Source organism: Rhipicephalus microplus, chromosome X (genome assembly GCF_043290135.1).
Source record: "Rhipicephalus microplus isolate Deutch F79 chromosome X, USDA_Rmic, whole genome shotgun sequence".
Classification (NCBI taxonomy): domain Eukaryota; kingdom Metazoa; phylum Arthropoda; class Arachnida; order Ixodida; family Ixodidae; genus Rhipicephalus; species Rhipicephalus microplus.
The window spans coordinates 152,989,488-153,017,055 of NC_134710.1; the positions used below are offsets into that span (position 1 = coordinate 152,989,488).

The 27,568-nt window shown below is 45.4% G+C and overlaps 1 protein-coding gene across 3 annotated transcripts in view; it reads right to left on the bottom strand.

Annotated features, from left to right (window-relative positions):
- Positions 1-9,566: 9,566 nt before the first annotated feature.
- Positions 9,567-27,568, bottom strand: part of LOC119176895 (uncharacterized) — a 142,344-nt gene continuing 124,342 nt past the window's right edge. For all 3 annotated transcript variants that reach the window (XM_075878019.1, XM_075878020.1, XM_075878018.1), the window contains 2 exons: positions 17,392-17,669; positions 9,567-15,650 (listed from right to left, as the gene is read on the bottom strand). In XM_075878019.1, the coding sequence (XP_075734134.1) occupies positions 15,129-15,650; positions 17,392-17,669 (800 nt within the window). In that variant the 3' untranslated portion in view covers positions 9,567-15,128. The remainder of the gene's footprint in view (positions 15,651-17,391; positions 17,670-27,568) is intronic.

The following is a 27,568-nucleotide window of genomic DNA, read 5'->3' on the forward strand; positions in this document are numbered from 1 at the left end:
GTGTGTTAAAGAACTAACTAAACGAAAAAGTGGGTAGCAAGCCTGCTGCAAACTTGGTAATGCATTAGCTTTTGCAATCAGAGACTAGGCTTCTTGCAAGACATCATGAGCCTTAGTATATATGAAAGACGCGAGAAATTACCTCAATGTTCTCAGTCGAGTCGACTGCACCTCGATGTGAAGGTCTCATCTGAAGTGCAAAGCAGCTGCTACAGCGGGAATGTGTGGGAGTGTACGCGTTTCCATTGTTCACAGGAGCCTTATCATTCATAATGTCGTTTCAATGCTTGTTTTGTGGTTTTCCTCATTGAGACGAATACTGAGCCCTATGCTGTATACCTGATTTTAAAGACAGATATGCCATTTGCTTTCAGTAATTAAAACGCCCCTAAACTACCCAATGGTCGAATAGCGTGAGTGTTTGGGCGAGACAATAGTTCATGGCCAAAAAAAAGTTTAACAACGCGGGAAAAAACACAACGGATGAAAAGAGAGCGGACACGGACAGGGGATGTCGCTTTTATTTCGAGCTGTTGAGCTTTTCTTAGAAAAGGTCGAAATTTTATAGTAACTTTGTGTATAGTTGTGCACGAGCATACAGTTAACGCGTTCCTCGGCTCGTGGGTCCACCTCTCTGAATGTCTTTTCTCTGTGTCTCAGGTGAAAACGCAAGGAGAGCGCACATCTGCTAGCAAAGTGGCACGCGAGCGTGTCGTTTTGTTTTTTGCCCACGCGTTTTTCTGATCATGGCGACGAAACCATGAAGGGGTAGAGGCATAGGTTTTCTCATATACGCTAGAGGGAACTCTGGCGTTAGTGTCTATAGGAACTGCAACGCACGGTGCTTCAGCGAGCATGTCAATGATGGGTAGTACACACATGTGTCTAATCTTCGTACTTCTGGCCTGCTTTTGGCTCCGTGTGTGTTCGTGTGGCTTAGAGCTGTTTTCTTACGAAACAAATATGAGCATATGTTCAGCGGTTGCGCTTCACCATCTTATTCTTTTAGACTTACCTTTCCGAATCAGGTCACAAAGATCAAAAGGGTTGAATCTTCCTTTCAAAACAAAACCGAAACGCAGCAATAAACGAAGCCGGAAGTATGATTCGCCGCCCGCAAGTACGAAGACTGGGCAAATGTGTGTACTACCCATCATTCCCATGGTCGCTGAACGATCGCAGCGCCAGAGTCCCCTCTTGTTAATTTTAGGAAACTCTATAGCTAGAGGTATGGAACGTGCACACCCAAATATAACTCTTTGTTGAACGGCTTGCCGAGAAAGGTGGAAGAGCTTCTTCTCGGCGTCGAAGAGAAATAATTTACCTTTGGTACATCCGTATCTGTTTGGTACTATTTGTCAGTAATTTCTACTCACACTTCCCACACTAAACGGCAGCTTTTTTGTGTGTGTTACCTTCCTACCTTTCTTTTTTTAGCTTTGAGTTATCCGGTCTCTGAGCGTCGCGGCGGCAGATGCTGTGAAGTAATAGACGCCGCCAGAACAGCAACACGAGCATGAACTTACGAAGAGATAACATAAGCCAAGCACTGTGGTGCGCCGTCCGCGCCGTCGTCGTGACTTCGTTGTTCACGCAACTTCGCCACCATTCCAAAGTCATCTCCTTTGTCGTCTTGCCGTGGTTGTCTATAGTCATTGTCATCACACACGTGGACATCTACATGCAATTAGACTCTGCAGGATAGCCTCGGCAGGTGTACACAGCTCGCAGATATAGCTCAGCTTTGGTGTTGAATGGTTCACACTTCGCAATTTCCATAGTATGAAAATAGAGAAGGTATATAGCAGGGGCGTAGCCAGAATTTTTTTTTTTTTCAAAGTTGGGTGGGAGGGGATGTTCTACCATACTTTATGTAAGCTCGTGCATGCTTTTGTATGTGTGCGTGTATGTACTCGCGAAACCGAAAAAGTTTGGAGGGAGGGTTAACCCCCCCCCCCCGCAACCATCCTCTTGGCTACGCCACTGGTGTATAGGTATCTTTAGGTTCTTTCTGCAAGACTTCTATGGATGGGGGCAACAAGCACGATAGTTAAGAGAGGGACAGTGCAAGCGTGTTGAGATGTGTAAAGCTAGCGTCACGCTTGATGGGGGGGGGGGGGGAGCTCATTAGTACGTAACAAACCCATCACATCCTCCTCGCCTCATATCCAATTCTTTCTTTCACTCTATAACAACAATAATAAAATTAAGCCAGCTTCACTTGGCGGTCGCTGATGAAACAGCGAAGCAGGTGGTGTGAAGTGGGGTTTAATGAAGAGATAGAGAAAATAAACTTTGAGAAAGGCAGGAAGGCCAACCAATCTTTCAGCATCCTGTTTGCTACCCTTCAGTAAGGAGAGCGGTAAAGGGAAAGACAGACGGGTAAGAAAGCGGAGAGAAAAGTAGATGGGCGAAAAAAAAAATAACAAGTGGTGGTGTCTATTCAAGAGGTTTAGTGAAGCGAAACGAAGAGCGAACGGAGTGAAATTAGAAAATGAATGAAGCGAAAATGGGCACGAAGAAATGGCTGCGACCATGCCGCTAAACAGGAATTTCGTTCTCGCTGTGCAGGTTTTCCTGTTAGCGATCGCCGCCCCGCCACGGTGGTCTAGTGGCTAAGGTACTCGGCTGCTGACCCGCAGGTCGCGGGTTCGAATCCCGGCTGCGGCGGCTGCATTTACAATGGAGGCGGAAATGTTGTAGGCGCGTGTACTCAGATTTGGGTGCACGTTGAAGAACCCTAGGTGGTCGAAATTTCCGGAGCCATCATCTACGGCGTCTCTCATAATCATATGGTGGTTCTGGGACGTTAAACCCCACATATCAATCTGTTAGCGATCGCCGAGCTACCAAAATCGTGCGACGTGCGCCTTGGACCCTTTGTGGACAACGCAAGCTCTGACACACGGCCGCCATCAAGATCATCATTCACTCCAAGCATGTTGGACGACCCCTCTTCAAGAACTGCGCATATCTGTGACATCATACGCCACAGACCGTATAAAAGCAACACATGAAAGCTTCTTTACAAGTGGGCACGGCGAAGTGGCTGTGACCAGGCCGCTAAGGAATTTCGTTCTCGCTGTGCAGGTCACTTGTTCATTTTGTGGTATTAGGGGTGGAGATGAGGTGTTTTTATTGGTTTTGCCGTGCCCAGGCGTCTGTTTGAGTATTGCCTATGACTATTACGTAGTTCTTGCAATTTTGATATTTGGTGATGTCGAGAACAACCCGGGGCCCTTTACCGCTGATATGTTACAGAATGTATAAAAGGGACAAGCCGATATGCACGCTGATAATACGAAAATAAAAAGAAGTTTAGCGAGTGTGTACAGCTCATTTGTGACCTTGGCTCACGGTTAAAGTCACTAGAGTAATTTATAAAAGAACCAACGAAAAGCTCGCTACTGATTACAGTGCTTCAATCACCATCGTTGTCCCTTCCGAGTGCAGTGGCTTTGCTAAGCAAAAAAAAAGAAACTTGTGGACCTTGAAGATCGCAGTCGGAGATCAAACGTCATTGTTTATGGCATTATGGAAAAGAGTAGAAAAAACGAGGCTTTCTTAAAAAAAATGTTGTTGGCGACATTTTCACCGCCTTGGTACCGCCTTGATACCGGCCGACGGCCAGTAATAGCCTGGTGGTTTGGGGACGTTAAATTCCACTTATCAAATCAGTAATTGCCTATTTTCAAGACTACAATAAAAAGCAGGCTGCCATTAACAATACGAACAAACTTAAAGGAACAAACATTTTTACTCAAAACGATTACAGTCATGAAACTCTGCGCGTGCGCAAGCTTCTTTGGGATAGCGCCAGAGATGATCGAGTAAATAAGAAGCTCGTATCTCTTTTGCATGATAAGTTCAAAATTGATGACACACTCTTTGTACGGGATGACGCCAGAAATGAACGTGTAGCACTTGCAAAGCAGCAGGATGCAACACGTTGACGTAAACCGGACGCAAAATATATAAGGATACTCAATTTTAATGCTCGGAGCCTTGTAAATAAAATGGTCAAGCTTGAACTGCTACTTCTTGAACATGATCCCCACATAGCAATAACTACGGAAACCTGGTTCACTAACAATGTTTGTGATTCTACTTTGATACCTCCAAACTATCGCATGTTCTGTTGTGATCGCCAAAGTAGGGGTGGTGGCGTGGTCATTATTTTACGGCATCCATTGTCTGGTGTTGTTAAACACTAAATCGATGGTCACGAAAGCGTATTCCTAAATGTAAACTGCTGGGACTATATCTTTATTGTGTGTGCTGTGTCCAGGCCTCCATCGGCTCCCCTCAATACATTTCCAAACTCAGGTGTGATCATATGGCTGCATTTTAGAAAAAAACAGGGTGATACTCGCTGGTTATTTAAATATTCCTTGCACTGATTGGCATAACCCGGTTTCCTTTTTTGATGTGGACATAAACACTCTTGTGGATATTATGATCATGTGTTACCTAAAACAAACTGTTACCGAGTACACCAGGGAAGCAGCAAGAGCCCGCTCAGTAATAGATTTAATTTTTATTAGTAATGGCATTTCTACATACTCTGTAGATGTGGTTGATGGTGTCTCGGACCATAAAGCGGTGTGGCCTTCTTTTCCGCTTGGTGATGCGAAGGAGCACGAAAAACAAGGAAAAAATAATCAAGGATTTCGCTATGTGATGACCATGCAATTCTTGACTGTTTGTGGGAACTTTGGGATAACATTCCGGGCTGCGTCATGACCCTCTGGGATGCTATGAAAGACACTATACATTTTTGCGTTGTAAGGTTTGTTCCTTCCAAATATGTTCGCACTAACAAAAACAGCCCGTGGATGACAAGAGAAAGAATTAATCTACACTGTGGACTAAAACGAGCCAGAAAACATAAAAAAACCGTTAGTGTAGCATCTCAATGAAAAGTCAGCCTCGCTTCCAAACTCTCCGATTTATAATTTAGGTATTTAACTCATTCCATGCCTGAATTCTTGACAAAAATTTTTGAAAAAAATTTTCGCGATATATAGAACAAAGGGATGCTACACCCAGTCAAATAACCATTCATGGTACCATCGTAAATTATGCGTCAATTGTTGCTCATCACTTTAACAGATACTAATGTTCCGTATTTTCTGCTCCCCAGCATGAATCGCCACATGAAAACCTTCTTCCAGTAATGTCTTTCGAGTTCATTGATTGATTGATTTGTGGGGTTTAACGTCGCAAAACCACCATTTGATTATGAGAGACGCCGTAGTGGAGGGCTCCGGAAATTTTGACCACCTGGGGTTCTTTAACGTGCACCCAAATCTGAGCACACGGACCTACAACATTTCCGCCTCCATCGGAAATGCAGCCGCCCCAGCCCTTTCGAGTTCATAACTTATGACGGTGTATTTTGTTTGCTGCTGAGCCTGAAAACTAAGTCGTCAGCTGGCACAAACAATATCCCTAACACATTTTTGCGCAGTTATGCCGAACCCGTTGCGCACATTTTAACAAACGTTTTTCACTTCTCCTTCAAACATTTCCTCGTTCCTTATGATTGGCGTACGGCATGCATGTGAAGTCCCGGTGTTTAAGAAAAATGATCGTCTCAACGCAAGCTACAGGCCTATTTCCTTAATGTGTACGTCATGTAAGCTATTGGGACATATAGTCACACATTACATTACCACGTTTATTGAGGAAAACGGCTTGTTATCGCCATCACAGCATGGGTTTTTAAAAGAAATTATTGACCACAACGCAACTATAGTCGCAACAATTCATGAGTTCACGCAGTCACTTGATACGGAGAATCAAATGGATGCTACTTTTTTTTTATTTCAGTAAAGCATTTGATCTGTCACGCATAGCAAACTAATTTCTAAATTACATAATCTAGGCCTACCTGTGAACTTCTTTGACTGGATTCGTTCTTATCTTCATAATCGCAAGCAGTATGTTAAAGTAAATGACTGCATGTGATGCTATTCTACCAGTATTGTCCGGTGTCCCTCAAGCCACTGTTTTGGGGCCTGTTGTCTTTTTAGTGTAGAAAAATGACTTTGTTAAGCCCATTGACACATCGCAAGTACACATAAAGCTTTTTTGCAGATGACTGCACACTTTTTAAAACAATTACTACTCCGGATGACCAGTAATGCCTGCAATCCACCTGTGTGCCATTTCTAAGCGGAATGAAGAATGATCAATAAAACTAAATAATGATAAGTCAGTTGTCATGCACATAATAAATTATATGTATCATGTTAACAACTGTCCTTTGACTGAGGTAGACGAATATAACTACTGAGGTGTCACAATTATATACTGCTCAACATGGTCAAGTCAAATTAATAAAACATACTCATCTGCTTATAGAAAGCTTGTTTTTTAGGCATAAAAAAACGACACCCACAGAAATGGAACTGTTTGCCTACAGTCATTTTATAAGACCGATCGAAGTTGGACTATAATAGTATTGTTTGGGACTCCCATATAAAGAAAATTATTAGGAAACTTCAGATGGTGTAGCGTAAAGCAGTATGCTTTATCTTTAATGCTTACAACAGAAATGACTCGCCAACAATGATCATGACCATCAATAACATTCCTACTTTAGAAAACCGAAGGGCAGTTGCCCGGCTGAAATTTCTACACTCGCTTTATTTTCGTAAGTTTAACATTCATCCAGGAACTTGCATAAAAAATTGAATTTCAAAACTACCTAGGCATACAGATGCTTACACTCTTGAGCCTTACTTTGCACGTACAAAGCTTTTCCTAATTTTTTTCTTTCCTCGGACTATCAGTGAGTTGAACGAGTTACAATTTGAGCCGTTCTGTGATAATAATTATTTGGATGTTGATAACCATGAATCTTTCTCTGCTTGACAATATAACACAAGATCTCGAATGTCTCGCACTGCACTTGATTTACATCTTTTGTTGGAGTAAAAATGTGAATTACGTTTTATTATGCCCCCTGATTGGTCTTTCGACCGCAGTATATTGTAAATAAATAAATAGATAAAGTGGGTGAACGAAGTGGGAGGATCACAACGGGACCAGTATTGGGCGCAATGGTGACTCGCTGTTGGGAGGAGTGGCAGGTATTCGCAGTGGGATTTACCCACTTTCTGTGGGTAAATACCACTATTGTTTACGATCTACGATGGTCCCCGGACATGAAAGCCTTGATAATTAGCAACAATTTCGCCATTAAAAAGATAAGAGTGAATTTAAAAAAAATGCAGCGATGAATATCACGCACACTTCAGCGACAGGTAAACAAAGCGACAACACTATCGTTAAGAACAAAGGGATGCAGTCGCATCAGCAAGGGTAATGTGAAGTGTCAGCGTGAAAGATCTAAAGTTTGTTCGGTGGGAAGGGCGTGCCGAACGCGTGAAATAGCACCGCATGCGTCGTGTATTCTGTGCCAATATAAGGGCACATGTGTATGGTAAAATTTGTAAAAAAAATAAGTTTTTTTTTTGCTTTTTCGAAATAAGAAGGCTTTCTTGATAATAGATGACACTGAAGAACTTTTTTGAAAGAAAACGAGATATTGATATGGAAGCTTGGGCTAGTTGGTATGACATGACGATAGTTATAGCGCGAGGACAAAACGACGACACAAAGACAAGAAGGACACGAGAGGATAGGATAGCACTCGTGTCTTTCGTGTGCTTATTGTCTCTATGTCGTCGTTTTGTTGTCGCGCTATAAATATCGAGCTATTGGTGTCGTGTTAAGTAATTTCATGCAGCCAACTCGAAAATAAAGTCGCAAGCTTCCACAAACCAACGCAAAGAACTTTATTTTGCCGTAAATGAGCAACAGGTGCCTCGGGTGGCGTTGAGAGTCTCGCCGCCACCTGTGATTGATCAAGGCTCTGTGACATCACCAACGGTATCGTGAAGACGGCTGATGGCACATGCCAGCAGGCGATGCCGCGTCGTCACTTTTTTTTTCTGCTGAAATCGGCAGGTAGTTTTTGTTATAGTAAACACTGACAGTCGCAACGAGCTCACTAGTGCATCCGTACATGCTCTTGCCGGTCGTCAATGACCGACGACCTAAGATGATGCCAGGGCCGATGACGTGGCACAAGAAAGCGTGTCCCAACCAGCAACCTTCACCCGCGTCGGAAACATGGACGGGTAAGTACATTACGTAGTCCCGCCGTGGTGATCTAGTGGCTAGGTACTCGGCTGCTGACCCTCAGGTCGCGGGATCAAATCCCGGCTGCGATGGCTGCATTTCCGATGGAGGCGGAAATGTTGTAGACCCGTGTGCTCAGATTTGGGTGCACGTTAAAGAACCCCAGGTTCATCCCAGGTGGTCAAAATTTCTGGAGCCCTCCACTACGGCGTCTCTCATAATTATATCGTGGTTTTGGGACGTTAAACCCCACATATCAATCAATCAATAAGTACATTATGTATCAGATTCATGTTCGTGTTTGATTGCACTGTAGTAAACTGGAAGAAACGATGCGTTGAACCATGTATAATAAATCCTATAAGGAACAGCAGCGTTGGCACTCACTCTTAGCCGCGTGTTGGAACAGTCCACGGTGACCATGATCGTCGTGTGACATAAGGTGTTCTTGAATTTTACTGTTAAATGTGCAGCGTTTTTTGACGCAAGCCACACTTCGCAGCGGGCAAGAGGCATGCGATGAGTCAGTGTGCTGTCACGAGAGAAAAAAAAAAGTTGACGTGAGAGCCTTTTATTGCCGCAGCGGTGACATGTACTTCGAACTGTGCTATGATCTTGCGCATGAATAGCTTGGCTCATATATAGCAGTTCTGTTTACAATATCGTCGCTGTTTTTAAATTTGAGCCAGTACTACAAAGATGGCGCGTTAAATGCAAGCGGTGAAACCTTGATATGATTATGAGGGACGCCTTATTTAATGAAGGGCTCCTGGAATATTGACCATCTGGTCTTATTTAACCTGCTCTGACATTGTACAGTACACGGGCCTCTACAATCCACCGAAATGCGACCGGCACATTCGGGTCAGCTCGTCAGCCTCTGATCCATCGTAGTGGACATATGGCCAGAGGAAAGAGTATGTCTTGTTAGAAGTGTCTCATAACGAACAGGCAAGAATAATTTATCAACCTTCGCGGAAGCGAGAGCGTCTGCACTTCATGTAATAGACTTGGCGCTGGGAACACTGTTATTCTAACACACTAGTTATTAGGCCCAGTATTGCAGTTGCCACAATATTACACTCATTAACGGGGCCCTCCGGAGCTGCTTGAAACGGCAATAAGTTTTTTGCAAGACGCGCCGCTAGACATATAGGAGTTGTTGATTTTGCCTTCTACAAGCGTGTTTAGCCACGCAATTGACATGTATCTTGAAATTTTACTCAGGTATGGCTTCCTCGCACTTTTTTTTCTTTCATTTTCTTTTTCCTTTTCTTTCCCCTCTCTTCCTGTGAGTAGTCATAGCCTCCTTTCTGCGTGCGTGTGTGTGCGTTTACATGACTATAATGCTGAAGCCATGACATAAAATTTGGAAGCAAGGACACCAGCAACACAAAGACAGACGGAGTCGAGTATTACCAATTCATGATAACTTTAATTTCTTTGAAACAATAGGAAGGTGAAAGATACAGAACAGTTCGCTCGTTGCGAGCACAAAATACGTCATACAAACAGAAATAAATACACAGAGCAGAGTATACAGTCACTATAAGGTCGCGCACCTAAATAAGACTAGCTCTCTTTGGTTTTGAGGACGCAGAAGGGTAAATTTTTTGGCAGCACAGGATGACCGCGAAAAGGGGCTGCGCGAAAATCAGATTTTGTTGGTGTAGACAAGACGTCACACCTCAGTTGGAGTTTCTGGTTCAGCACATCACACTCTTCCGGCGAAAATTGCCACTGCGTCCACACTTGTAACATTTTCATTTCATTCCCAGAAGGCACATGCCCTCTATACTTGGAACAGTTGTACAACAACGCAGTAACCGAAACCTGAGGCGAAAGAGCACTATTTTTTGGAGGTCATGCATCGCCCCGAAATTTTGACTGCCACCTTATACTCATTAAAATGCAGCTTCTGGAAATATACATGGTACAGTTGAACTATGAAAACAAGTGAGTAGAGAAGATTAATTGCCCGTATTTCCGTATTCCCGTGTACTGCATAACTACACAGAAAGTCGTTATTTGTGTGTATATCGCCAATATGTAGCCACCATAACCTGCAGTGCAAGTGACAAACTACCTGCAATGCAGGTGATTGATATTTTGCAATGCATTCACCCAGCTGTAAAATCTTGCTAAGGAGTTTATACACCGCTTTAACTGCCAGAGGTTTCATGAATATATCGGTCAGCGTTGCCGCTCATGTGGGAACTTCAGGAATCGCTGCGTGCACGTTATATGAGCACATTCGAAACGTGATCTAGAGCCTCAATTTTCATTTTTTTCTGGAATTTTTGTCTTCTGGCAAACAACCCCCTGCACACTGAAGTATTTGTCAGGTAAGACAAAAGAGAAAGCGCCACGAGTGAGATGATTCACTTTACTCTTTCCTTTCGTTAGCCGGGAACAAGCTTTGATGCACAAATTAATGCACACACATTGAAATAATAAACAAAGGATCAAGAGACCACACTCAAACAACGTTGTTATTTGATGCGCGTGCTCATCAGAGCCACAGCCAGTCGCACTTCGACTGCAGACACAAATCGGCGTTCTCATCCGTGGGCAAAAATAAGGCACTTATGGATTGCATATAAAAATCGAAAAAAAAGGAAAAAAAGAACGTTACGATCAAGGCACTTGGAGATGATTGCTCTCCAACAAAAAGAGCGATTGAAAAACGCGGCCGTTCACACGCGTTGTACAAATAAACATCGTAAGGCGGACGCCTGTGCTATATAGTGGTCTCTGCTGTTATGGCCGTAAATATATCCACGTCATATATTGCTAGCTTCAAGGCAATGGACACATTTCTCACTGTTCAGCAACAGAAGGCGGGCTCGTCCGCCATCGGACGGCGCATAATAAGGCACTTGCGGTGATGCTGGTCTTTAAAGGAAATAATGCAGGGTATAATGAACACTGAGCGTTGTATACACAGTTGCCGTAAACATAACGGTCCTAAATCATATTCAATCGTTTCAAACAGTGACTAAGCATGAGCGGCGTAAGCATCATGAGCAAAAGAGACAACTGAAGTACTTAACATACACTTCGCGCAGGGTCGCAGAGGTCAGGAAGCCACGGCGCGCGTACAGCGTTCAGCGAGTTTTTTTGTGCGTAGGGCGAGCAGATTTCAATTTCCATAATCAAAAGTCAACCGGGCTACGGGTGTTGAGAAAGTGTCGAAAAAAGCACGTCCAACCAGACACAGACACAGATCACAATCACCGGAGCGACGCATCCGTGTTGTGCAGAGGCAAACGAGGGCTCCAGTGACGCTTTCCATCGAGACGCAGCCCGATTAAGCGCTGAAGGGAGGATGAGTGACCTCCATTCTTTCGGACGTTTCCGAAGCCCTCGATCCTCACCGTTGCTCGCAACAAATATACGCTTCACGAAACTCGCATTAAATAAACACTGAGAACACCGAGTAACGCCACAAAGATATTGCACAAGCCGGCCTACTAACGCGCTCACAATACGAGCGCTGCCAGCAGAATTCTCGCGCGAATGCCATCAGATACCTGGGCATGCACCCGGCGTGGGAATCGCCTCTCGCGCCAGCGGGGCTGAGCACAAGCTAAACACAGATTTAAATATAGTGTGTACACGTCGGCTTCTGTTATTGCAACAACGAAAAAGAAAGGTCGTCACGTCTAAAAATATAGGTCGCATCTGACGAAATTGATGTAAGAGGTAAGGCACGTCGTGAATGAATGTCCAAGTGAATTTGCTCCTAAGGGCCGCAGGAATGCTCGTAATGAACGTGCGCGACGATATAGGCGCAAGGCACTGTCGCGCTGCTTCTCGCCCGGAGCAGGCGCGAGTAATGTTATCACCGAGTTTATGTACAACGTCGTCTTGAAGATACGCGTGACACGTGATTTGTGCAGGCTTGTCACCGAAAACGCAACTCCTTATCAAGGGGGACTGTGTAGTCCGTTACGCCGAACAATTTGCTATTAGAGACTGGGTTTTATGAAATGGAGCTTGAAACACGAATATACGGTGGCAATATGTAAATCTAAGCCCCTTATCTGTGTTAAGGTCCCCGTGGTCCTCTTGTGACATGCCGAAAGCAAAACGCTGTGGTCACCCCACATGTTTGAAACTTTGGTAGCCGGCATTCCCGCCAGCATCCCTTATCCCCTTAAACTCACGTGCAGTGGGATTTCTTGTTAGAGCGATTCTATTCACACCCGAAGAAACTCCGAACATTAGAACTTTGTGGACTGTTTTACGTCGTCTAAGGCATTTTATCATCTTTTTTGTGGGGCCTGCAAACAACGAGAGAACTTCTCTCCAGAAAAAAAAACAAAAACAAAAAACGTTAATGTACGTGCAGACTCAGACATTTAGGGAGAGGAACGCACATACTAGTGTCATGGTCTACGCATTCAACTTATTTGTCTTTTGATGTGAGTCCCCACTCTACCAACTAGTTGGATACAATTCCACTCTAAAGAACGATACTTCGCCATCTCTCTTAATTGATCAACTTGACCTGCACAAAACAAGTATTCACGTTGGTACTGAACAACTGACAGCGGCAGTGGCTGACGCCTTCAGAGATACATAAACAAAAGAGAAAAAGCTGTGTATGGCACGTTAAGTTGGTGTTGATTGTGCGTTACGGTCAAGCTCACTTTGTTTTCAGCGCTGTAAAAGAAGCTGTGAATGGTGGGTCCACACAACGTGACAACACCGGATTGCAATTCTTGGCGTGTTGAAACGTCTGCTTGCAAGTCCAGACATCGTACATTGTCGAAAGCAGGTGGTATTTGTATATAACCTAATCTCTCCATGCTGTTCAGCAATCTTCCGGAAAAAGAGAGTGCCAGCACATGAACACGTGAATGTGTGTTGGCTTTCTCTAATTTTAAGCGGAAATTTAGAAAAGAAACCAGCAGAAGATATTCATGTTAAAGAGCATTTTTCCCCCTCTAAAAAGAACCGAATGATCATGGCTGTTGCGAATATAATGAATGGAAATAAAAAGTAAAGGTAGCGTAAGTCACTTATTTCATTCATTATGTGCTGCTAAAGAAGGGCAGTTTCAGTGTTGTTCCCCGGGAGTACTTAATAAACAATCAATAAATAGATATGAGTAATGGAAAATTTAAGAAAGAAGTACTGAGGCCTTTAAATACTATAATCGTATGAATAGAAATAAATACACTTAAGCATATTGCATGGGTTGGTCGGTGCATGATTTCATGCCGTTTGGTTCTTAAATGTGTGGTACAAGAATGAATTCCTTCAGAAATATTATTCAAATGATTCAGCGACACTTTTTCTCCAAACATGTCTAGCAACCCAGGGAAAAGACGCCAAAGGCAACTATTAAGTCGATGGTTATTGCTAAAATAGCAGTCCAGAAACCTCGTAGTGTTATTGTTGTGCCAAGGAAGGTCTTATTTTGAAATAAAATCGCGTTTTCGTTGTCCGCATCGGGTTAGCGCACTTCACATTTTCCGGCTCAAGAAGCGGGCCGATTCACGTCACTTTTGCGGGGCACAACATTGCCCGGCTTTATGTGCGGCTGCCGACACTAGCAGCAACAGAACTAAACCAGCGGGAGGCACAGCAGCAACAACGGCCTTTGATCAATTGTTTTGCCATTGGCTCCGAGATGGTAGGCGTGTTTTAGTTCAACTTCGCCCCGCTGGATGGCACGACCTGTCCAGTTTAACCACACGAAAATTAAATTTTCAAACCACTCACGCCATTCCACATAGTAACCTCCGGTGGTTCTTTTTTCCTTGAATCAAACAGAAACGAACAAGTAGCATATTATTGCGTCTCTTGATGCATGAAAGGTTCGTTATTTAGTGCAGCTAGATTGATTACTAGTGATTAATTGTAGGTGGTTTCTCTGACGTCATCGGAATCATTTTGAGAATTTACTACTGCGGCGCATGTATTCTTGAACAGTTACCTTAATTTCTCGGTAAGTGGGGCACTGTTCTTGATATTATTGTCGTTTTAGATGTTGTCATACATTGAGCTTTTACTCTGACGTAAATTGTTATTGGACTTTAGTGTCCCTCTAACCCATGATACTTCCAAATCTGCAAATATTTTTGACACCACTACAAAAAAAGAAAATGAAAACGGCATGAATATGTTGGAACATTTTTACATTCGTCATGTTTCTGTAAAAAATAGCAAAATAAAAAAAAATAACGGCATGAATTCATACACCAGCACAATATCATCGCAATGATTTATGAACATTCAAAAACCACTGAGTAAATACGATACTAATAATGACTACTGCAAAATGATGTTATCTAACTAAATATGTATTCTCTGTATAAGCATCCTTCATGAACCTTAGCAAGTCGAGACATCATTGTGCATGACTCATTAAATTAGAGAGGCAGACAACAATGCTGACCTGCTGGGCACACGTCGTAGACTAGCGCTACACTCTTGTGATCAGCTGAGAAAGTTGACCTCACCTGCATAGTAATTCGTGCAAAGGCACCCTCGATGTGTTAGGTATTTAAATGGAAGGAAAAAGAAGGAGAGAACAAAGGGTAATTGTTGTGGCGTGAACGAATGCTCGCGTACCATACTATACGTTGGCAAAGAGCGACCGTAGTCCACTCTTTTATGGCTAACGCAATGATGATTCAAAGCCGTCTCTTGGAACACTCAGGAGAACAGTGTTGAGGCTACACTTTTGACGTCTCACTTGAATAACACGTGCACAAAAAATGGACGGACGTTGATAAGGGCCTCGGCAGGACAAACATTGCCATCACTGCCATAGTGACCATAGAAAGAACCGGTGTTACAGATGAGCCACAAGGCACTGGTCACCCGAACAAAAAAAAAAAAAAACAAAGAGTCAGCGCCACGACACGGATGTGCCGCTACGCGCACGGCTGCCAAGAAGGGAGTGACAACATCACTGGGGGAAAGCGCTTGTCAAGTCCAGCGTCGGCGCCATCTGGCGTAACTCAGACTTCGGTTTCCGCATTGGACGCCGGTGGGGTCGGAGCCGCGGCGCGGACCCTCATGCATGATGACTCTTCGTGCTTGTAAAGATAACTCTTGAGCGCGAACGCCTTCCCGCAGCGAGGACACACGAACGGCTTCGTAGGCGAGTGGGTCTGGACGTGGGCGCGAAGGTTGGACTTGTCTGCGAACGCCTTAGGGCACTGGGAGCACTTGAATGGCTTTTCTCCGGTGTGCGTGCGGATGTGACCCTGCAGCAGCCAGGGTCGAGAAAAGCACTTGCCGCAGAAGGGGCACTGGCAGCCCTGGCCGTGCGTCCGCACGTGCATCGAGAAGGCCGGCATGGACACGTACACCTTGGAACAGTGCGGGCACTGGCGCGCCTTCTTGTCTGTCACGCTGCGGTGTGTCTGCCGGTGTCGGGCCAGGTTGCTCGACGTGCTGTACCGTTTGCCGCACTCGGGGCACGCGTAATACGGTTCACCGGCTCCGCTGCCCGAGAGTCGTGAGGTGCCGCCAGGCTCCTGCGACAGAAAGCAGACGTTGTCAGCGCTGCTATATAATAACCGAGTTCAATTCGCTGGTCCCGCCACTCACTTTTCCGGCTTGTTATAGTTGTAGTTGTGTCTATTCAAATCCAATTCAAGGTGACCTGATCAATTTATTTGGCGTCATTGTGAGGGGCTCGTCCCTAAGCGCTGAACTTACTAGATTGTTTCAGTTCCTTACCCTTCGTCGACAAGCTTGTGCTTGGTCGGGTTTTGTGGTGAGATTACTGATTTTGAAGCTAAATGACCAAATTCGCTTTGCATTTGGAGAATAAGGGTACCATTCACGACATAACTTGTCTTATGTTTGGCTGGAGACCGCACGTGATATCTATCAGTTATGATAATAGCAGGTTTCATTTTATCTGAAAGGCTCAGTTAGTTCATCATATACGCTTTTCTTATTGATTCTCGCAGGAAACTTCAAGTAACATATTTTGCGATCGCACTGAATATACATATATATTTTGTGACGTGTGTCGCAAAGCATAAGCTCACCATTCAGGATTCGGTGGTTTTGTATTGTATGATAAAAAGTGACTTCTAATGGTCTGTGTGGATTACAGTTTCATCGAATATAGAGAACATTTTCATTGTCAAGCTTATACATGCAGCAGCTACTAAATATTGAGAAAAATAATTGGTTACGAACACAACGGGTGATGAGGCCACTTTCATGTTGTTGACTGTCTTTCATTTGCATTGAGTTTTTTTGTTGTTCTTTCGTTTTGATAGTGTTTTAATGCAAGCAAATGCGGCATTCTCTCCCACCTTCCAGAAGGGCTAGTTTTTCTACACACACACACACACACACACACACACACACACACACACACACACACACACACACACACACACACACACACACACACACACACACACACACACACACACACACACAAACACACACACACACACACACACACACACACACACACACACACACACACACACACACACACACACACACACACACACACACACATACGCGCGCACACACACACGCACACGCACACACACGCACACACGCGCGCACACACACACACACACACACACACACACACACACACACACACACACACACACACACACACACACACACACACACACACATGGACGCACGCCCAAAAGATTTGTGCACATGCACCTGAATTGCTTCACTGCAGAGTCTCAAGAAACCTACTAATAACCTCGGCAACTTTCCGGGAATAAAAATTAACTAGACATGTGCCAAGGCTATGTCGCATTCGTTACGTCAGCAGGATGACTTAAGTGGTTAAATGTGCATTACCGTAAGTTTTTTGAACTAGTGATTATGATTTTCAAAGTGCACATAAGAGCTGTCATGGAACCCAGGAATGTGTTCGCAGTAATTAAGGAGACTTGGCGCGTCGTAAGAGAATGTCAGGCAAGTCACGTTATGAAACACTGCATACACGTTCTCTGTTTCGGTTACGAGATTCTTCCTTTCCAGTTACATACTGGTGGCCCTTGCGATCGGTGGCTTAATTTCCTAGAGATGAGCACGTGAGCTGTAAACTTTCGTATGCGGGATGAGCTATAAATAGAATTTCACAACATTTCCTAGTCAGGTCAATCTCAGTGAAATCTCTCAGAACGCGGTTTCAGGAGAGTATTTTATTTATAATACGCGTATAGTGCGTGATCGCAGCAAACAGGTATTATAATTGCTTTCCACGCGGGCGAGATGTCTCACCTGAAGAGTTCGGACTTGCTGCAGTACTGCGGCGAGTATGCTCGCCGAAGCGGCAGCAGACGAGAGTTGTGGCTGCGCATCATGCACCGTTAAGCTGAGCGGCTCTTCGGACGCGGTAGGTGTGGCAGTCCGCGAGAGGCTGGCAGGAGACGTCGGGCTGGCCGGTTTCCAAGAGGACCAGCAGCCCTGGACTGTCACCTCCGGGACGCGCGATGATGGTTCCGCCTCGTGATCGGCAGGTGCCTCCGCGGTGCTCACACAGCGCTCGGGACTGTTCTCTGCGAATGCGAGGACGATGTAGGCTGGTCAGCGGTGGCTCGTCGATTTCGAGCCAAACAGTGCGTCATCACAAACCAGACCTGTGTTTAAATTGTTCACTCGGACTATGTGAAGCTGTAGGAAAATGAAAGCCCTCTGATCACACCTACCAGCCCTGACCTGACAGTGAAAAAAATGCCAGGCCTGCGCGGAAGGTGGCCCCGCCGCGGTGGCCTAGTGGCTAAGGTACTCGGCTGCTGACCCGCAGGTCGTGGGATCGAATCCCGGCTGCGGTGGCTACATTTCCGATGGAGGCGGAAATGTTGTAGGCTCGTGTGCTCAGATTTGTATGCACGTTAAAGAACCCCAGGTGGTCGAAGTCTTCGGAGCCCTCCACTACGGCGTTTCTCATAATGATATGGTGGTTATGGGACATTAAACCCTACATATCAATCAATCAGTGCGCGGAAGGCGCAGCTCATCGAAGTGAAAGCTAGAAGAGCGGAGTTTCGAAGCATTTTCTGTTTGTTTGTTTGTCCCTTTTATCCTGGCACAACCCACTATGGGGGATCGGCCATGAAACGAACGGTGACTTGCTATTTAAAATGAAATGTTCATAACTTCGAAATGTTAAGTTTTTATTGAATATGCTTGATTTTGATAATTTCTAACGATGAACTTAGCATTAAACATTGGGTAACTGCTGCAAGCCCACTTGCTTGGTGCCCACTGCGGCGTTAATATTACAAATTTTGGGGTAGTAGGCCAGCTTCCGCTATGCTATATTTCGCCATTCTTCTAAGAAGCGTGGTATCCGCTAAACTATTGCGAGGAGTTTTGTGCCGATTGTTCATGGAGTGACTGACGACAATGAGGAATTGTGCCTGAAGTGGGTATGCGCCACAGTTAATAAGGTGAACAAGGACAAGCTTTTGTATTGGGTTGGAGCATTGAACGACCCACTCGTTACGCTATTCGCATTGTGCGAGGTCTGCTTGTTATTTCGATGTTTTAAAACGCTTAATAAATCATAATAAATCGACTGCTTTCCAGACATCAAGCCTGCATAAAGCAAGTTTGCCAACAAGTCCCAAGCACAGTCGTAGCTCAGTAGAAGATAACGTATTGTGTGAGCAGCGCTTGATGAAGTACCATATGATATGTTTTTCCTCACGGCTATGCACAGCTTGTGGAAGACACGAATGCAAGGCCGCAATGCAGAGCCCACCACCTCTTCAAGCGCACACTTCATTCAAATGGCTATCCACATCAAAAACATTTACGACGAGCTAGACTTTAGACCGGACTGGTACTCCACCTTATAGAACTGTTTGACCTCACCCCTTTTTTGTTTGTATAACACGATGTGAAGAACTCTCCATGTGAGTAACTCACGCTGTGTTAGCCATTTAGTGTTTATGAGTAACGCTTGAGCGCTTATTTTCGCGATTTGTTATACTTTTGTTCGCTTTATTTTGTCTTTATAGCGCAAATACTTTAATTAATACCATGAAAAAAAACACAGTCGTAGCTCAGTGGTATAATACTGGGCTGGCACACACTGGACCCGAGTTCGAGCCGAACTGTGTCAATAATACTAGGTTTTTCTTTTTTTTTTCATTTCGTGCGATGTGGTTTCGGACACCGGCGGTGCCGGCGGCGGCGGACAACTACGGCGCTGCACGAGACCCGAGATGGTCTCATAACATCTTTCGCTGTAAAACCAAAATACAGAGCTATAGAGGGAAAGGTAGAAGGTAAAACGTATAGGTTAACTAGAAGACATCTCCAGTCAGGCAAAATGCAGAGGCCTTCGCCACAATATTTTAAGGTTGGGTATATATATGGATGTGCTATACGAGAAGGATGTCGCACTATGGCGAAGAAGCCAGCCAGGACCGGCAGAAAGAAAGCTATATAAAAAAACTGTGGCCCCAGCTAGAATGATGCGATTGCTGACGATCAGCTTTGCGTACCACTTGTGGGCATCATACACGTTATTTAAAAATATGTACACATGTTGTCCATCTGCTAGTGCAACGGGCCACACGGCGGTGTGGCAGGTCTATCACTACGCCATGTAACCGATACGACATTTAGTGATCACATTAAAACACCCGATACACCATCCAACACGTGGCACGAAGTGGATCCCACGCCAACACTCGCAGCGTAGTGTGCTTGCATTTGATTCAAATATTGGGGTTTAACGTCCCGAAATGGCTATATGATTATGAGAGACGCCGTCGCGGAGGGCTCCGGAAATTTTGACCACCTGAAGTTCTTTAACGTGCACCCAAATCTGAGCACACGGGCCTACAACTTTTCAGCCTCCATCGGAAATGCAGCCGCCACAGCCGGGATTCGATCCCACGACCTGCGGGTAAGCAGCCGAGTACCTAAGCCACTAGACCACCGTGGCGGTGCAGTGTGATTGCGTTTATATAATTTACTTGTTATCAGTCAACGTCTACAGAGAGCACTGTCAAACACCTTATTTCAATAACTGCCAGCTTTCCCCCGACCGAAACGTTCAAAATAAACTTTCAAACTATCTCCCGAAAGTACATTGCAGAAGCGGGTGTATTAGGAATTTAAAGGCGCACTGACACCAATTTTCGTAGCTGAGTTTACCCTGTTATACATATACACCTAATAAACAGACGGCCACGAGCAAGTGTAAAGCTGAGTAAATATTGATAAGATATTTTATCATGCATAGTATTGCCGATTTTCGCATGGCGCAGCTCCTGACTCCAACACTAGCACGACGTATGGCTACAGTATCAATCTTCGTGACTTCACGCATTAGTACGACTACTTCGGATAGCGTCAGGTTTCAAAATATTCAATACGACCATTTGCGCGCCGCCACGGAGTGGAGCGGCCGGGGAAACATCACAATATCATGCGCGAGCCCGTGGCGAGAAGCTCATATACTGAGTCGATTGATTGATTGATTGATTGATGTTTAACGTCCCAAAACCACCATTTGATTATGAGAGACGCCGTAGTGGAGGGCTCCGGAAATTTTGACCACCTGGGGTTCTTTAACGTGCACCCAAATCTGAGTACACGGGCCTACAACATTTCCGCCTCCATCGGAAATGGAGCCGCCGCAGCCGGTAATCGAACCCGCGACCTGCGGGTCAGCAGCCGAGTACCTTAGCCACTAGACCACCGCGGCGGGGCCATATACTGAGTCGAGACGTCAGGGTACAGTGTGAGCCGAAACTAGCTTCTAAACCCGTATTGTAATTGAGTTTTCAAGGTGTACTGATTACGTTTTCTTGGCTCTTGAAGACTTGGTCTCTCACTTGACGCAAAAAAAAAAAAAATTCGGCAGATTCCACGTACCTGAAAATTGACGTTATGTGAAGCATGCCAAGGGAAGGTGACCATGTTGCAATTTTTTTTTATTGAGCGACACGTCATGAAATGACGCTAAATATATGGGCAAATGTGTCACGCACAGACATATGTTGAAGAGTTGCAGATGTTTACATAACCAGTTGTTTGCACTTGCGCAACGATGTCAACTGGAACATGCGTATTTTAGCGACACCAGAAGCTGATATGAAGCGCTGATGCTCGCGAAGATGCTGGTCCTGGACATTGCTACATAGATAAGCATTAATGCGTGGCACCTAACCACAATTGACGTTAACCCGACGTGACTGCTCTATCAAAGGAGTACATATGTGTGAAGAGTATTTCAGTACTCCACCCTGTATCGGCCTTTGGCTAAGAGTATAAATAAATAAATAAATAAATAAATAAATAAATAAATAAATAAATAAATAAATAAATAAATAAATAAATAAATAAATAAATAAATAAATAAATAAATAAATAAATAAAAGATATACCATATTTATAAAATTGTGTAACCAGTACTGCAACCACTATTGACATTTCACGAAGATTAGCATCTATTTGAAAAGTAGTTCCGAGACCTGGCGTAGATCTGTGTTGGAATGCTTCATTGCCACGCAGAATGCTTGGGTTCAATTCCACTGTGGCTGGGACCCTGATATTTATTCTTTGCATTCATCGGGTCGACGCTACCGATGCCGGGTATTTCCTAACGCTCGAGCGTTAAAATTGCCCATGTGTGTTCTCGTCATTCCTGGGTAGATACCAAGTGTAATCACATGTGGCACATGCCCGCATACAAGCGGCACATACCCACCCGTTGGTATGTGGCTGCAAGTGTTTGACGAAGTACGCGACGGGATTGTGACATTATTCATGTCTTGGCCAGCGCGTCATATTCATCAAACCATCTTACTCTCCCATGCTAATTCTTGTTCACGCCAAGTTAAGAGGGTGACCACCAGAATACCCAAACATAAGCGGTCAGATAGATAGATACGCTCAAAGTCACCGAAGTTCGCTAAGAAATGCTTTGCATTTAGAAAGCAACAATCGACATTTTTTTTGTGTCACAACCAGTTTGTGTGAAGTAGCCAAGGCTGGCTTCGTTGTACAGCCAGCATAGTGAAAACTTACTCGTTTCGAGCTAGTCATTTCTGGAGCCTGTGAAAACAAAAGTGGTGGGCCTTCGCTTCACGTGAACACTTACTAGTAAACCGGCCGATTCCGAATTGCACAGTTCACGTTAACGCCGGTCTCTTCACGGGTTCCATGATTCTTTGTGTGTGTGTGTGCGTGTGTGTGTGTGTGCGTGTGTGTGTGTGTGTGTGTGTGTGTGTCGCGCTAATAATATATGCTGCAGTTGTGAAATACCAACTCACCCGAACAGCAACCCCTATGAACTTCACTACAAATTCTCATTTTGTGAGGTGCTGCGCACTTATGACTGATCAAAAGGAGGTAGACTTCTGTACATCGAAATGGTTGGTCGGCTGGTATGCCTCTTAGCATCCACTCGCCCCGTATGGGGCATGATCTTCGTCCGTGAAGCACGAGCAGAAGCCGTATGCCCCCAGCTTCCCAGATTACGGACTCTTGAATCACACGAGCGCTAGCGAGGTCCTCACCCGGACAGCAGCCTCGACCCGCGAGCGCAGGTGCCGATAAAAGGGGGGCGCTGGGGTATGCGCTAAAGGGCCCACCCTTGGCAGCGATGACCTTGGTGCCGCCGGCCTGTCCCATCGTGAAAGGGTCCCCGCAAGGAGCGCACAACGCTTCGATTATCGTCGAAAGACTCCCGGCTCAACCGAAAAAGGCATGTGGCTGTAGACGAGACGCAGGCACCGGCCGTCGCCACGTTCGCCAAGAATGGCGACGCACCATGTGTACGGACGCCTGAGCAAGAACGGCGTTGAAGCGCGGTCCGCATGAACGAACCTCGCGCGCAGACCTCTTCGAAGAGTTTTCCCCTTTCCCTCAGTTTTTTTTTGTATACATGTAGTTTGCTTAAACCACCACCACCACAGTGTCGTCGGCACCGGACGCAACGCCTTGTATGTGTTTCGCTTTCTTCGCGGGGTTTGTCTCGCACGCAAGTCGAGATGTCGTCTTCTTCTGCTCGATTTAGCGCAGCGCGGCGTTGTCTGTTGCACGGCGACGCACAAGCAGACAGCGCTGGCCTGGCGACGCGCCAGAGACCACCGGGCCGAACGTGAAATACCACCGCTGAGTAAACTCAGGCTGCAGTGCCACGCCGCAGCAGGAGGCGCAGTCTATACTGTACCGCTCGACCCCTGGCTGGTGTCTCTATGCTCGCGTACTTTTTTTTTTATCTCACTATTTGTGCGCTAGTTCTCCTGTTTGTGTGTGTCGCTAATTCCGGGCACGTTCTCACTGCCAAAGTACCTGTTGGTTTATGTATGTGAAAGAATGCGTAGGCGCGTTTCAGATCGCGCATGTGCTCACAGCATGGGAATATATAGACTCTGGGGGGTTCCACAGAAAGGCTTTCTTTCATGCCATTGCGCACCAAAGGGCAAGTTGCACACACTGGCGGACGCGTGGCGTGAAGAATTCATGGGCAAAGTGAGAACGCCTTGCAGGCGCGAGTGATTGAACCTTTTTGACAGATTAGCATAGATTAGCGCGTGTAAATAGTTATACATTATTCGTGTCTTTTGTTAAGCTATTATGCGTGTCTTTTTGTTAAGCTATACATTATGCGTGTCATTTGTTAAGTTATTTGTCCCCGGCTGTGTGTGAACCTGCTTCTCCAGATATTGTACACATAATGGTGGTCAACACATAATAAACAAATATATTTGATCTTATACTCAACCCTTATCCCATCGTTTCATCATAGCACTACATGCGTGACAAGTAGTAGCAAAAAGAAAAAAACCAAATAACCTTTAACGGCCGTTTAAACCATGTTGAGGCTCTTCTCACGTAAATATGTCAGTATATTTCAGGTAGAATTACACGCGGGCGAATAGAGTGATACGTAGTTCTTACAGGGCTTCGGACAGCATCGGGCTGGCAGTTCTCCTTTTAGGCTATCTCTGCTGACCGTGCTAGAAGCATGGGAATACGCATTAGTTGTTGCGAATTGTAGGTTTCTTTTCTTACACACTCGAGATGCATTTTTGCTGCCGCCTTGAGTTGCGGTTCAAGAACGATAAAACAGGCACTTTTAGTTGGGCGTGTACGCAACAGTAAGATACGTTGCGTACGCCGCAAGCGATGCACTCGACAACTGTCTTAGTTTGCACTATCGATCGTACCGGGATGAGTTTCGTTCAACTAGACGTATCATACAAGAAATGAAACAACTTTCGAGTGCAGCGGCCGTGATAAAGGCCACAGGCATCCAACTCAAGCCAAATTGTTTGGTCAACGCACGGAGGAAGGAAAGGGTGGTCCTTCTTCCGTGGGTTAACGTTTTGTGCCATCTTGCAATCTGACTGCTCTTTCATTCGAAATCTCGCGGGAGTGTCACGTAGCTCACGCTACGTATCGTTATGTTTGCGTGTGCCGTTTCTTTTTGTTTTTTTTTTGTGAAGGCATGCATCAGTAGAAAAGCTGCGTTACTTACTGCGCATGCACACTTTTCTCCCGTAGCCATGCTGCGTACGCAGGCTCGTTACGTACGCCGATACTAGACACTTTTAGTTGGCGTACGGGAAAGTTGCATACGCTGTGAAAATGAGGCGGCGCACACTGTAAGTGAAGCGTGCAACGACACTTTCAGTTTAACGTACCTTGATGCGTTTAACTCAACTAGATAAGTCGTATTCGAGATGCAAGGGTTCGGAATGCTTATCAGTGCCACCCACGCAGGAAGTACGCTAGGTTCCAGTGACAACGTGCCCTCTGTGATCTGCGCGAAAAACATTCAGGAACTTACGATGTACTACCAGCACATTGAAGGCGTGGAATCTTGCACAATGACCAAAGCGTGTTACGTTGCACCATGAATAAAAGTACGTACAAAGCTGCAGTTTTTATTTACGGGTTCATTCGCCAATTGATTGATTGATTTGTGGGGTTTAACGTTCCATAACCACCATATCATTATGAGAAACGCCGTAGTGGAGGGCTCCGAAGACTTCGACCACCTGGGGTTGTTTAACGTGCACCCAAATCTGAGCACACGGGCCTACAACATTTCCGCCTCCATCGCAAATGCAGCCGCCGCAGCCGGGATTCGAGCCCATTACCTGCGGATCAGCAGCCGAGTACCTTAGCCACTAGACCACCGCGGCGGGGTAGGTTCATTCGCTGAGAGGTCTGGCAGGAAAAGACGCGTTCCCGCACAGAGCCTACCAAAGGCGATTTTCCAATATTTTCGTGAGACCCCAGGCCAATTCTTCTGAACCATCAGGGTGGCGGAATGCACCGCTTGAATTTACTTTGTCGGGAATGAAAACATCGCCTTTCATTGTGAAGTACACATGCCTTGAATCAGGTCCGCTGTTTCTGTCTGCATCGAACGCCACTGCTGTCGCCATATACTCTCGTTCTGGTTTCTTCGAGGTCTCGCGAGAACGTAACGTAGTAAGCGTTGCGTTACGTACGCAGCATCTTGTTTCGGGCGTACGCGCACATCTCTGAAATCGATACGTTACGTATTGCACATGCGCAGTTTTCTCCCGTGACAGTGCTGCGTACGTGGGCACGTTATGTACGCCCAACTAAAAGTGTCTAATATCGCCCCGCGCATCGTAAGTTCTACGTGCGAGCGAAAGCATACGAGGGAAACCGACTATCGCGGTTCAAGCGGTGAAGACACGCGCCGGCCGTCTTCTTTCTCGCGAATGGCCCATGAAACTGAATTGGCGAGGACGGGACAGAGAGAACATCACAAGCGTTAACTTCCAGCAATGATTTATTGGAAGCCAGATCACAGATTGATTGATTGATTTGTGGGGTTTAACGTCCCAAAACCACTATTTGATTATGAGAGACGCCGTAGTGGAGGGCTCCGGAAATTTCGACCACCTGGGGTTCTTTAACGTGCACCCAAATATGAGCACACGGGCCTACATCATTTCCGCCTCCATCGGAAATGCAGCCGCCACAGCCGGGATTTGATCCCGCGACCTGCGGGTCAGCAGTCGAGTACCTTAGCCACTAGACCACCGTTGCGGGGCAAGCCAGATCACATAATACATACATGAAAAGGTGGACACTCAAGCATGCGCAGATGTTTTTGCGCATGTTTGCGCACGCTTGGGTGTCCGCTTTTTCATGCATATAATTTGTGACCCAGCTTCCAATAAATCAGTGTTGGAAGTTATCGCTTGTGTGTATTCTTCTCTCTGTCCCGTCCTCGTCATTTCAGTGCCGCGCTTACCTTTATGAACATGCTACACCAACAAGGCCAACAACACCCTTGCTAGGTGCATGAAAGTCCGTGAGGATGAGGGGGGGGGGGGGGGCTTCATGGTTCTGGCAGCACATCTGTACTTTGAACGACCGCAAGTGGTCGCACGCACCCTGTCTTGACATGATCAGCAGAATGCTCATACCTTTCTGCGTGCTATGATTGTGTTGAGGCGATCGACAGCACGAAGGCAGTTTCGCTCTCTGCACCGGCCACGTTTTTTCGCGCCAGCGTTTTGTTTGCTTACACAAGGTCTTATGGAGAGGGGTAAAGGAGACGTTCTCCAAATATCGTATTGATTGATTGATTTGTGGGGTTTTAACGTCCCAAAACCACTGTTTGATTATGAGAGACGCCGTAGTGGAAGGCTCCGGAAATTTTGACCACCTGGGGTTCTTTAACGTGCTCCAAATATCGTACAGTATCCCTTGGTACGCCTGATGTTATCAATTGATTTGATTGATTTGTGGGGTTTAACGTACCAAAACCACTATATGATTATGAGAGACTCCGTAGTAGAGGGCTCCGGAAATTTCGACCACCTGGGGTTCTTTAACGTGCACCCAAATCTGAGCACACGGGCCTACAACATTTCCGCCTCCATCGGAAATGCAGCCGCCGCAGCCGATACCGCGACCTGCGGGTCAGCAGCCGAGTACCTTAGCCACTAGACCACCATGGCGGGGCGCCTGATGTTATCAAGTGACCAATGGCGTAGCCAAAAAATATTTTTCAAGGGGGACGGGGGAGGTTAACCCATTTTTATGTATGTTTGTGCATGTGTTTGTTTGTGTGTATGTATTATATGCACATGCAAAATTTGAAAAAATACCGGGCGGAAGAATTTGAAGCCCCCCTCTATCGCTACACGAAGCAAGCAACACAGCCACATTCAGCAACTATTTTTTGTTGAATAATAGCAGCAGTGATATTATACTTTCCTCCTGCTTCATATTTTTCTCTTTCCGTTTTCTTTCTTTTTTTTGTATGAAAAGATTAGCGCGAAAGGAATTTCAGCAGCCTAGAAAAACAAATTACAGAGCTCTAAAAGACGATCAAAAAGCCTAACTTCTTTCTCTCTGTCACACATACTCTCTCTCTTTTCTCCCGCCATACACAGATGCACAAAAAATATTCGTGTTTATATCCTTTTTTTTT